The sequence below is a fragment of the Jaculus jaculus genome, chromosome 8, assembly GCF_020740685.1.
Source record: "Jaculus jaculus isolate mJacJac1 chromosome 8, mJacJac1.mat.Y.cur, whole genome shotgun sequence".
Lineage (NCBI taxonomy): Eukaryota > Metazoa > Chordata > Mammalia > Rodentia > Dipodidae > Jaculus > Jaculus jaculus.
The window spans coordinates 128,532,995-128,545,655 of record NC_059109.1 but is presented as its reverse complement, the minus strand read 5'-3'; the positions used below and the strand labels follow the sequence as shown (position 1 = coordinate 128,545,655).

The following is a 12,661-nucleotide window of genomic DNA, read 5'->3' as shown; positions in this document are numbered from 1 at the left end:
GAAGTCCTGGGTAAACCTTGCTATCAACATGACCTGCTCCCTGGCTGAAGAGGCTTGATTGGTCTGCACATTGGATTTCTGCCAGCAGCAGTGATTGGGCAGAATGGAAGTTTCGTCATTCCTGTATCTGTATGCTTCCTGGAGCATCATGTTGAAGCTATAAGCCTGCACACTTAGGGTGGAGAGAGACTTAGGTCTGGGCCACCGTGTTGCCCACAGACCTGTATTTGCTTTTCTTTTGATTTTTCAAGGTAGGGTCTCACTCTAGCCTAGGCTGGCCTGGAATTCACTATGGAGTCTCAGGGTGGCCTCAAACTCACGGCGATCCTCCTACCTCTGCCTCCCAAGTGCTGGGATTAAAGTCGTGTGCTACCATGCCTGGCTGTTTTTGCTTTTTGCTTTTCTACTCCTGCATAGTGCTTGGCTCTTCCCCAGCATGCTGCCCTTGCTATACTGTGGTTATACCAACGTGTGCCCAAAGTTGGTCTTTCTCAATTGCTTATGGCAGATGTATGAGCTACTTACAAATCTTACCCATGTTTGACAGGATACTTAAATTTTTTTTTTCACTCATTTATTTGCAAGGAAGAGAGAGAGTGCAAGCGAGTGAGCAAGTACACTGCTACATGTGAACTATAGATGCATGCGCCACCTTGTGCATCTAGTGTTATGTTGGTACTGGTGAATTCAACAAAGGGCCCTCAAACTTTGCAAGCAAGTGCCTTTAACCATTGAGCCATCTCCCCAACTCCCACTCTTTTTCTTAACCCCCCTCCCCCACCAACCCCAAGGTAGGGTCTCACTCTAGCCTAGGCTGAAGGCTGACCTGGAATTCACTATGTAGTCTCAGGATGGCCTCAAACCCATGGTGATCCTCCTGCCTGTCTCCCCAATGCTGGTATTAAAGGCGTGCACCACCATGCCCAAGTTTTTTTTTTTTTTTTTAACTTCTAAGATTCAGTGACACCTGTGGCCTTGTCCACTAGTTCATTGTTCATAAAGGCAGGGTTCAGTGCCCTTGATGTTTTATTGTTTTAGCTGGATTGTTGATGCTTTTTTTTTTTTAAATATTTTGAGAGAGAAGAAGAGGCAGAGAAAGAGAGAGAGAGGGAAAATGTGACATGCCAGAGCTTCTAGCCACTGCAAACGACTCCAGATGGAAGTGCCACCTTTTAATTTATCTGGCTTATGTGTGTACTGGGGAATCAAACCTGGGTTCTTAGGCTTTGCAGGCAAATTCCTTAACCACTAAGCCTTCTCTCCAGCCCTGTTTTTTTTTGTTTTCTCCCCCAAGGTAGGGTCTCACTCTAGCTCAGGCTGACCTGGAATTCACTATGTAGTCTCAGGGTGGCCTCAAATACACAGTGATCCTCCTACCTCTGCCTCCTGAGTGCTAGGATTAAAAGCGTGTGCCACCATGCCCTGCTTGTTGATTTTTTTTTTTTTTTTTTCAAGGTAGGGTCTCACTCTAGCCCAGGCTGACCTGGAATTCACTATGTAGTCTCAGGATGGCTTTGAACTCAAGTCGATCCTCCTATCTCTGCCTTCCAAGTGCTGGGATTAAAGGTATGCGCCCCCACACCTGGCTTGTTGATGATTTTTAAAAAATATTATTTATTTATTTATTTGAGAGTAACAGAGATTGGAAGAGAGAGAGAAAATGGGCGTGCCAGGGCTTCCAGCCACTGCAAATGAACTCCAGATGTATGTGCCCTTTTGTGCATCTGGCTTACGTGGGTCCTGGGGACTCAAGCTTCAATCTGGGGTCCTTAGGCTTCACAGGCAAGCACTTAACCACTAAGACATCTCTCTAGCCTTTTGTTTGTTTGTTTCTTTTTTGAGGTAGGGTTTTACTCTAGCCCAAGCTGACGTGGAATTCACTATGGAGTCTCAGGGTGGCCTCGAACTCAACAGTGATCCTCTTACCTCTGCCTCCCGAGTGCTGGGATTAAAGGTGTGCACCACCATGCCCAGCTGTTGATGATTTTTAAAAAATATATATTTTATTTATTTATTTGAGAGAAAGAGGCAGAAAGAAAGAGAGAGAGAGAATGGGCACACCAGGGCCTCTAGCCACTGCAAACGAACTCCAGATGCATGAGCCCCCTTGTGCATCTGGCCTACAAGGGTCCTGTAGAGTTGAACCAGGATCCTTTGGCTTTGCAGGCAAATGCCTTAACTGCTAAGCTATTTCTCCAGCCCTTGTTGATTATTATTATTATTTTTTTTTTCCCCCGAGGTAGGTTCTCACTCTAGCTCAGGCTGACCTAGAATTCATTATGTAGTCTCAGGGTGGCTTCGAACTCCTACTCTGCCTCCGAGTGCTGGAATTAAAGGTGTGTTCCACCATGCCTGGCTCTTGTTGATGATTTTAATGAAAGTTAACTCCTAAACAACTGTTACTCTTGCAGATGAATGGAAGAGAATCAGAAGAAGAAAATCTCAATAAATCAGAAATAAGTCAAGTGTTTGAGATTGCACTTAAACGGAACTTGCCTGTGAATTTCGAGGTAAGCTGATTTATATGTAGGACTCTGTATTTCAAATCCTGTTAGGATTTATTAGAGCAGTGCCTTTCCACATGGAATAGTATTCACATCATGTGACCCTTTACATGTAACAGTCTGTAACTTGGGATTTCCATGGAGTTCTAGCTTGGGCTATGAGTGGCCTTGTTTGGTCTGTGAAATTTACTAAGTGGTCTGTGTGGAATGTCAGATTCCCATTGCTTGCATCAGTCTGGCAAGCAACTTTACCTTCAAAATACTCAGACTGTCCTTGAGGAGTATAGGCGGTGGTAGTCAAAGCTGCCGTGACAGACATCCTCCAGAAGTAGTTGGCATCAGGGGAGGTTTTGTGTGGCTCATGGTTCTCAGAGGTTTGAGGCATGGCTGGCCCAGTGCAGAAACATGCAGGTTGTGGAGGAGGGCTATGAGGGAAAGCTGCTCGAGGCACACCTCCAGTAGCCTGCTCCCTCTGATTGGGCCTCACTTCCAGAGGCCCACCTCTTCCCATACTTGGATCAGATATTTTTCTTTTTCTTTTTCTTTTTTCTTTTTCTTTTTTTTTTCTTGCAGGGGGGTAGTGTTCAAGGTAGGGTCTCACTCTAGCCCAGGTTGACCTGGAATTCACTATGTAGTCTCAGGCTGGCCTCAAACTCACAGTGATCCTCTTACCTCTGCCTCCTGAGTGCTGGGATTTAAGGCATAAGCCACCATGCCTAGCCCGGATCAGATTAAAAATATTTTTTAAAAAATTTATTTGCAATCAGAGAGAGAGAGAGAGAGAATATGAATATGAATGGATGGATGAATATGCTCACCAGGGTTTCCAGCCACTGAGAAGGAACCCCACCTCTACTCTGCTTTAGGGTTTAGATTTGGCTTTCACTCCGCCGTTGGGAATACCTAACATTTTGCAGTCTTGCCTAGAAGCTGGAGAAGAGAAGGTGTGAGGCTGCCCCCTGTTGGTGACACTTTGTATAAAGTAAAACTTAAACTTGCAGAGGTCTCTCATTGGAATGCATCCAGGACCTGTGGGAGCCCCTGGCGCCTGGGCTGCTCTCATCACATTACTCATAATGTGATCAACAGCTTGCATTTCCAAGCTACTCTGCTACAGTAAACAAAAACCTTCCCTTACGTGACATGGACTTGCATCCATATGCATTACGTCTTTTTATTTTTATTTATTTATTTGACAGAGAGAGAGAGAGAGAGAGAGAGAGAGAGAGAGAGAATAAGAGAGAAACAGAGAGAATGGGCATGCCAGGGCCTCTGACCATTGCAAACAAACTCCAGACACGTGCGCCCCCTTGTGCATCTGGCTTATGTGGATCCTGGGAAATTGAACCAAGGTTCTTTGGCTTTACAGGAAAACACCTTAACCACTAAGCCATCCCTCCAGCCCACATCACTTCCTTTTCAGAATTCAGAGCATCTCTGGCCAGCATTCATTTTCATGTTCAGATGTCCCCGCTGGCTCCTGTGCCCACTGACCTACCTCTAACTAGTAGGTCTTTTTTCGTTTTGGTTTTTTGAGGTAGGGTCTCTCTAGCCCAGGCTGACTTGGAATTCACTCTGTAGTCTCAGGCTGGCCTCAAACTCGCATAGCACTCCTCTGTCTCTGCCTCTTCAGTGCTGGGATTAAACACACATGCCACCAAACCTGGCTTTATTTATTTTTTATTTTTTTGAGACAGGATCTCATGTAGCCCAGGCTTGCCTAGAACTCACTGTGTAGCTAACGATGACCTTGACTCCTGGTCCTCCTGAAGACCATGATTACAGGCATGCACCACCACATTCAGCTTGTACAATGCTGGGGATCAAACCCAGGGTAGGGTTTCATGCATAGCATGTCAGCACTCTATCTGAGTCACACGCACAGCCCCTGCATGTGGATCTAAATACATCTGTGAACCTTTCTCCCTACACAGTACTAGACTCTGCTGATGTCTGTTGTCAATTTTTCACTTAATACTTGCTAAAATCTACTCTTTACCAAGATTTGGAATTCCCTTTTTTTTAAAAAACAATATTTTATTATTATTTACTTATTTATTTGAGGGAGAGAAAGGGGGAGGAGAGAATGGGTGCATCAAGGCCTCCAGCCACTGCAAATGCACTTCAGATGCATGTGCTGCCTTGTGGCTTACGTGTGTCCTGGAGGATCGAACTGGGATCCTTTGGCTTTGCAGGCAAACGCCTTAACCACTAAGCCCAACAACTTCCCTTTTTTTACTCAAATATTTTATTTATTTAATTGAGAGAGAGTAAGCAAGAGAGAGGGGCAGATAGAGAAATGGAGAGAATGGGCATGCCAGGGCCTCTGGCCACTGCTTCAGGCACCTGCACTGCTTTATGCGTCTGGCCTTGTGTGGTGTGGGGAATGGGACGCAGGTCCTTAGGCTTTGCAGACCAGTGCCTTAGCTGCTGAGCATCTCTTTAGCCCGACTTTTCTTTCTTCCTGCATAACAAGCGCGGTCTGCGCTGGCGCTGTGGAAAATGGCAAACCCGAGCGGCAGCTGCTGCTGGGCCTCACTGAGCCGCTTTCCCTTGGCCAGTTGCAGGTTCCACACCACATTTCAGCCAGCTGGACCCTGGGCACCATGGCCATTATGATGGGCAGGGGTGGAGAGTTTGTTAGGCGTGGAGGTGCAGGCCTGTGACCCCGCCCTCAGGCCCTGCACCGGAGAGGGCGAGAGCACACGACGGTTTGAAGAGAGAAGAAAGCGGAACCACCTTCCGAGTTCTCACTGGCTGTTCCCTCATGCCCGGCAGAAGGCAGTGTGCCCCGTCACTTCTATCAAGTGTCTGTCACACTTTCACTCAGTCTTTCCCTCTGACACAGGTGGCCCGGGAGAGTGGCCCACCCCACATGAAGAGTTTTGTGACCAGGGTTTCAGTTGGGGAGTTTGTAGGGGAAGGTGAGGGGAAGAGCAAGAAGATCTCCAAGAAGAACGCGGCCCGAGCCGTGCTGGAGGAGCTGCGGAAGCTGCCGCCGCTGCCTCCCGTGGAGCGAGTGAAGCCCAGGATCAAGAAGAAACCCAAGCCCACGGGCAAGGTGAGGGAGGGGGGGAGAGGGCACCTTTCCCAGTGCCCTAGATGGGGTGGGGGTCAGTGCCTGCTTGTTTGCTGTCAGTTGTCATATCAGGGCTGGGAGATCCTTGACAGATGCCACACAGGAGCCAAAGGTTGCATCAAGATAAGCCTCAGCGCTCAGAAGCAGCACATCCAGGTGCCAGGTGCCGCCGGGGAGCAGGCACTGCCCTTCTGGTGGTGTGTGGGAGAACTAGATGGGTGGCATGCCCAACTCGGGATCACTGTTGGGCCTTCACAGACTCTCAGGTGGGGGAGGCACGCACAGGGCAGGGCCCATAGACACTGTTCTGAGGGCTAGCGCCTTTTGGAATCTTTAGCCACACTAATGGAGTTAAAAACAACAACAACAACAAAAAACTAGACACTCATATGGTGACATAAGCTTTTAATCCCAGCACTAGAGAGGCTCGGGGACAGGAGCGTCATTATTTCCATGCTAGCCTGGGCTAGAGTGAGACTCTGCCTGAAAAAAAGGGGGAGGGACAAGGAAAATGAATGAATAAATAAAATACTGGTTTACTTTTTTGCCACCAGAAAAGAGACAAGATTCCATTTGGAAATACTTCTGAATCCCAGGATCCATTCTGACTTTCAGAATAGTTTCATACTACATCAAGATCTAGTTTTTCATCCAGTTTACTTGGTTTTTAAGTATCTACATTTTTAAAAATTTTTATTTATTTTTATTTCGTTTTGGTTTATCAAGGTAGGGTCTCCTTCTAGCTGAGACTGGCCTGGAGTTCATTTTGTAGTCTCAGGGTAGCTTTGAACTCAGTGATCCTCCTGCCTCTGCCTCCCAAGTGCTGGGACTAAAGGTGTGTGCCACCACGTCCAGCTACCATCCACGTTTTTTTTTTTTTTCTTTTTTCGAGGTAGGGTCTCACTCTAGTCCAGGCTGACCTGGAACTCACTATGTAGTCTCAGGGTGGCCTCGAACTTATAGCAATCCTCCTACCTCTGCCTCCCAAATGCTGGGATTAAAAGCATGCGCCACCACGCCCGGCCTCCATCCACGTTTCAAATAATTATTTTAATTCTAAAAATGTGAAACTTTGTACATTCCTTACTACATATAATTAAAAAACCCAGGTCAGGCTGAGCTAGAGTAAGACCCTATCTTAAAAAGAAAGCAAAGCCAGGCATGGTGGAGCACACCTTTAATCCCAGCACTTGGGAAGCAAAGGTAGGAAGATTGCTGTGAGTTTGAGGCGCTACCCTGTGATTACATAGTGGATTCGAGGTCAGCCTGGGCTAGAATAAGACCTCAAAAAAGAAAGGATTAGAGCTAGAGTGAGATCCTACCTCTGGTGGGGATTGGAGGGGGGACTGAAAAGGATTGTGTTTATACTAACCCTGTCATTCTTTTTTATTTAATTTTATATTTTGCTTTTTTGAGGTAGGATTTCACTCTAGCCCAGGCTGTCCTGGAATTCGCTATGTAGTCTCAGGGTGGCCTTGAACTCACGGTTATCCTCCTACATCTGCCTTCCAAGTGCTGGGCTTAAAGGTGTGTGCCCCCACGCCCGGCTCCCTGTCATTTTTATCTGCTCATTCTTCCCTAGCCAACAGTCTCCCAGCTCATTATGTGATATGTCAGCTGAAGTAAGCATTCCCAGTCATCTAGGGACGGCCATTGGACAGTGGCACAAGTGTGTGTAAGCACGGGCATTTTCTACAAAGGACTAGAATGCTGGCAGATTTTTGTATCTTGGAAAATTTCGCTATGGATGTTGAGGGATGACTGAACAGACATTTGGGGGAGTCTTAGTAATGGTTTTAGATTTTCTCTGCCTCTGCATTTATTGTTGTTTGCAAAGCAGACACTGTAGTGGTTATCCTTCTCGTAGTCTACTGGGGCATACAAAAGGTCCCCTTGGTCCTGAACATCGGTTACCCAGCAGCCACTTCCTCTCTGATCTCTGCTTTGGTCTTTCCTTTCTGTGTGTAACATGGCCCCTGTTTCTGCATTATTTGTTTCCCAGCCACAGACAGCCCCGGAATATGGCCAAGGGATGAATCCAATTAGCAGACTGGCCCAGCTCCAGCAGGCCAAGAAGGAGAAGGAGCCAGTGTACACACTCCTCACGGAGCGAGGCCTCCCTCGCCGCAGGGAGTTTGTGATGCAGGTGGGTTGGGGCAGCTGTAGGCAGTCCTTCTTTGGCCACGTCTGTTCCTTATGAATGTCCAAGGCTGGCTACCTTCCTGATGGGGCTACCAGCATTGTCACTAAGACCATCCTGAGTACACTTGTCACCACACACGGGCACGACCTTGTTGACAGGACTGTGTGTGGTCCTGTGACAGCATCAAGGAGCCCTTCACAGCCTCCTTTGTGCTGATGGCAAACCTTACAGTAGTGCCTTCCTGCCCCGTGCAAGCGCTCACTTTCCAGGGCTTCCGTTACCCAAACTAGGTCTGAAAATATAAAATGAAACATTACAGAAATATGAAGTGGCTGTTCTAGTCTACACTTCACACACAGGCCAGGAAAGGTTTTCTTTGACTCGCTCAGTCTTGTGAATGGAGCTTTTGGTTTTAACAGCCAGGTTTCTGTGGTCAGGGTCTCCTGCAGGGGAGCTATAATAAAGGGTGCTGAAACATGACCAGTGACCAACTCCTAGGGGAGTGTGGTCCAGGAAGAAAGGTATACGTGTGTATGAATAGAGGCAGACACACATGCACCTTTCTCTGTAGTCAGTTTCATACATCTATGATTTCAGTGTGACAGTCACCAGTGATAATGCTACAATGCCTTTTCTCTCTGGTTTGGCAGCAGATGCATGCATCCTTGAAAGTTCCTTTGCAAAGACATGTTGTTGTAGTCAGGTTCGCATTGCTGGCAGAAAACACCTGACCAAGAGCAGCTTGTGGGAAAAAGGTTTATTTTGGCTTACAGACTCGAGGGGAAGCTCCATGATGGCAGGGGAAAACGATGGCATGAACAAAGGCTGGACATCACCTCTTGGCCAACATCAGGTGAACAACAACAGGAGAGTGTGCCAAACACTGGCAAGAGGAAGCTGGCTACAGCAACCCATAAGCCTGCCCCCAACAGTACACTGTCTCCAGGAGGCTTTCATTCCCAAATCTCCATCAGCTGGGAACCTAGCATTCAGAACACCTAAATTTATGGGGGACACTTGAATCATACCACATTTCACCCCTGGCCCCATAAACTGATAACCATACATGATCTAAAATGCAGTGCATTCATCCACCTTTAAAAGTCCCCATAGTTTTTATCAATCCCAGTGATGTTCAAATGTCTTCATAGTCCAAGGTCTTAATTTAGCCACAACAACAACAACAACAAAAAACCTAAACCCCATAATGACACAGAATAAACACTCACACTGCAAAAGATGGCATTGACGATAGCAAAGAAACATTCAACCAATACAAGATTTAAGCAGGGCAAGCATCCAACTCTAGCTCCAAGTCCAACAACTCTAGCCAGTGACAAGTCTCCAAGTCACTTAATTCTAACCAGTGACAAGTCTCTGGAGTTCCAGTTCTGCTCCTCCAGCTAGCCTACTCACAGTCCCAGAAAACTTCATCTTGTGCTGGCAGCTCTCCTTGGCAGCCATCCCATAGTCCTGGTATCTCCATTGGGTCTCCACTGCAACCCATGGTTCATCCTCCTGGCTCCACTGGGTTCCATGCAGGCAATCCAACAAGCCTGCTTCACACTGCCCATGGCCACTTCTAAAATACAAAACTGTTGCAAACTCAATGACCTTCTCTTTCTTGCATTTGTTATACTCTATAGTACCAGGTGGGCCACCAGTCTGTATAAGTAGATTTTGAAGAACAGGCATGCTTTCAAAAGAGTGTCCTTTCTTTCTGTTGTCCCAGTGCAGGTCAGCTGGCCCAATCGCAATGGTGGTAATCTCTCATATAATTACATCTGAATGGGCAGAAGTTTCAGCCCAAAGATTTTGTTATTTTTGTGTGCAATATCCCTCTGCACACACCAGTCCATTTTTACACACTGCAACCTTGCATAAATTCTCAGGACAGCAAGCCTCTCATACAACTTCTAGCCCAGTCCAGGCAAAGCTTTTTCTCACTCTCATAAGCCAAACCTCACAGTCCATAGTTCTTACTGCATCCAGGTCTTTCAGCTCTGATCAGAACAGTCCATCACGCTGTGCTTACAGCCCTGCAAGTCATCTTCTAGGCCAAGGTTTCAAATCCGTCCACACTCCTGTCAGAAATCAGCTCCAAAAGGCCAAAAGCCATACAGACAGGTGTCTAGCAGCAGTGACCCCATTCTCAGTATACCAATTGACTATTGCCATCAGATCATGTTGCTGGCAGAAAACACCCAACCAGGGGCAGCTTATAGATGAAAAGTGTTATTTTTTTGGGGGGGGGGGCGCGGGGAGAGACTTACAGGCTCGAGAGGAAGCACCAAGATGACAGGGGAAAATAATGGTATGAGCAGAGGGTGGACATTCCTGGCCAACATCAGATGGACAAGAGTAACAGAACAGTGCACCAAACACTGGCAAGAGGAAGCTGGCTGTAGCACCCTTAACCCTGCCCTCAACCATGCACTGCCTCCAGGAGGCTTTAATTTCCAAATTGTCACAGCTGGGCACCTAGCATTTAAAAGGTCACCTAAGTTTATGGGGACATCTGAATCAAACCACCACATTTGTGGTTGCAGTTCTAGCATGAATTCTGGTTGATGGTTTTGTTTATGGTAGCAAGTAAGGTGGAAGTTCAGACAAGCTTATATAACTTTGCCCATCTGTAATTGATGTTGCAGTCTCTGTACTGTTTGCAGTTATTCTCACTGAGGCTAACTTCAGGTTGTTCCCTCAAAGTCACATCTCTTACCAGTCACTATATGGAATTTCCATCCTACAAGTTTAATAAATGGACAGAGCCAACTAGGAAGTGATGTGTTTTGAGTACCTGGATGCCTGTGACAGCGATTCACAGACAATAATTCAGTGTTTGATAGTGGCCATGTTTCACAGCCAGCACTCCCAGTTCCTGAGTTTTTCTGCTTGCTGTCATAGACCGGAGCCAGCATGCTCTGGGGCATGTGGATTACAGTGCCCTGCACTGACCATCGCTGGGGTCTCTGTCTGTATGTCAGTCCGTGCCCTGGTCTCTAGAAGGTTAAACATGCGACTACTGGCTGCTTTCCGCAGGTGAAGGTCGGGAACCACACTGCACAAGGAACGGGTACCAACAAGAAGGTGGCCAAACGCAATGCAGCTGAGAACATGCTGGAAATTCTGGGCTTCAAAGTCCCACAGGCACAGCCCACCAAGCCCGCGCTCAAGTCTGAGGAGAAGGTGACTTCTGGGACTCAGCAGGGGGCTTGTTCCTTTGCAGTAACTGTACACAGTGCAGGAGGGAGCTTGTCTGTCCCATGCCCTGGCCCTAGTTAACTTTCCTGTCCCCAGCATTCTTGGGGGCTGAGGTGCTGTGCTGGAGGGGTCCCATTCCTCTCCTTTTGATGGGCAACAGAGCTGGGAATGAGTGCGGTCCAGTCACTTGTGCTCTTAAACTACAGCCTGCATGGCAGCTCTGCTTTCGCGGAGCTGGGTTGGTTTGTCCTCGGACAGGGAAGCCCACACAGTCGTCAGGCCAGATCTGTAGGTCTGTTTGGGGATTTTTTATTCTCATGGGAATTGTCCATTGAAAATCACCCTATATTCAGAACCCTGATCTGCCAAAAGTGATCAGCAGGACTAGGTGAAAGCCTCACCACCCTTTCTGGTTCCAGTCTTCCTGTCAGGATGGACTGGAAGCCAGAAGTAACTTCATGCCCACTAGTTGTGTGACTGAGAAAGCGCTCCTACATAGTACTGTCAGTACCTGGAACCCCAGACACTTCAGGGGTGACAGCTGTCCTGGATTTGGCTTTCAAGTTTTTCATTCCAAAATTGTGTATTCATAAGCACCCTTGTCACTTCTAAAATGTGAAAGCCTGTGTCTAACTGAATTACCCTGTCCCCATTATCTTTGAAAATGTCATTATTCTTTAATGGATGTGAGCTCCAGCAGGAGTTTCTCTAACTTACTTTTTTTTTTCTCTGAGGTAGGGCATCATTCTAGCCCAAGGCTGAGCTGGAACTCACACTGGGATTAAAGGCATGCACCACCACTCCCAGCCACATTTTACTTTTTTTTTATTTGAGTAGATAAGAGAATGGGCTCACCCACCAGGGTTTCCAGCCACTGCAAATGAACTCCAGATGCATGCACCACCTTGTGCATCTGGCTTACATGGGTACTGGTGAATCGAACCTGGGTCCTTAGGCTTCGCAGGCAAGTGCCTTAACTGATGAGCCATTCTCCAACCCAAATTTTATTTTTATTTTACTGGTTTTTTTGTTTGAGGCAGGGTCTCATTCTAGGCCAGGCCGAGCTAGAACTCACTCTGTAGACCCAGGGTGGCTTCAGATTCACAGCAATCCTCCTACCTCTGCCTCCTGAGTGCTGAGATTAAAGGCATGTGCCACCACACCCAGTCAGGGTGACCTCTTTCATGCCAGCACTTGCTGGGTGCCTTCCAGGCTATTGGGTAGAGCCAGCTCTGCAGCCATGGGGGCCTGCACTACACAGATGCCCCGCGTATGGGCAGATGTGAGACATGGCTGTGAGGGTGTCCTGGATGGCAGGGTTCAACTGGTTGTAGTAGTAGGTTTCTTTCTTTTCTTTTTTTTTTTTAAGTAAGTCTTGTTCTAGCCAAGGCTGACCTGGAATTCACTATGTAGTCTAAGGGTGGCCCTGAACTTACCGTAGTCCTCCTCCCTCTGCCTCCAGGTGCTGGGATTAAAGGTGTGCGCCACCACCCGGGCAGTTGTAGTATTTTATATAGCAGGGACTAAGGTTTCAGTGACTTGTTTAAACTCACGGGTTTTTCTTTTTTAAGACACCAGTAAAAAAACCAGGGGATGGAAGAAAAGTAACCTTTTTTGAACCTGGCACTGGGGATGAGAATGTGACTGGTAAGTAGGACAGTAGTGTGGCTACTGTGGCCATCCTGGGGCTTGTGTGCACACCAGCTGGAGGAAGGCTGCCCAGTACTGTGG

At 47.3% G+C, this 12,661-nt stretch overlaps 1 protein-coding gene across 5 annotated transcripts in view; it reads left to right on the top strand.

Moving 5' to 3' along the window:
- Stau1 (staufen double-stranded RNA binding protein 1) overlaps positions 1–12,661 on the top strand; it is a 42,188-nt gene that overhangs the window by 24,927 nt on the left and 4,600 nt on the right. For 4 of the 5 annotated variants that reach the window (XM_045156669.1, XM_045156670.1, XR_006638540.1 and 1 more), the window contains exons 4-8: positions 2,412–2,510; positions 5,335–5,565; positions 7,586–7,729; positions 10,769–10,915; positions 12,502–12,577. In XM_045156669.1, coding sequence (XP_045012604.1) covers positions 2,412–2,510; positions 5,335–5,565; positions 7,586–7,729; positions 10,769–10,915; positions 12,502–12,577 — 697 coding nt within the window. The remainder of the gene's footprint in view (positions 1–2,411; positions 2,511–5,334; positions 5,566–7,585; positions 7,730–10,768; positions 10,916–12,501; positions 12,578–12,661) is intronic. The other variant, XM_045156671.1, reaches the window with a different exon arrangement.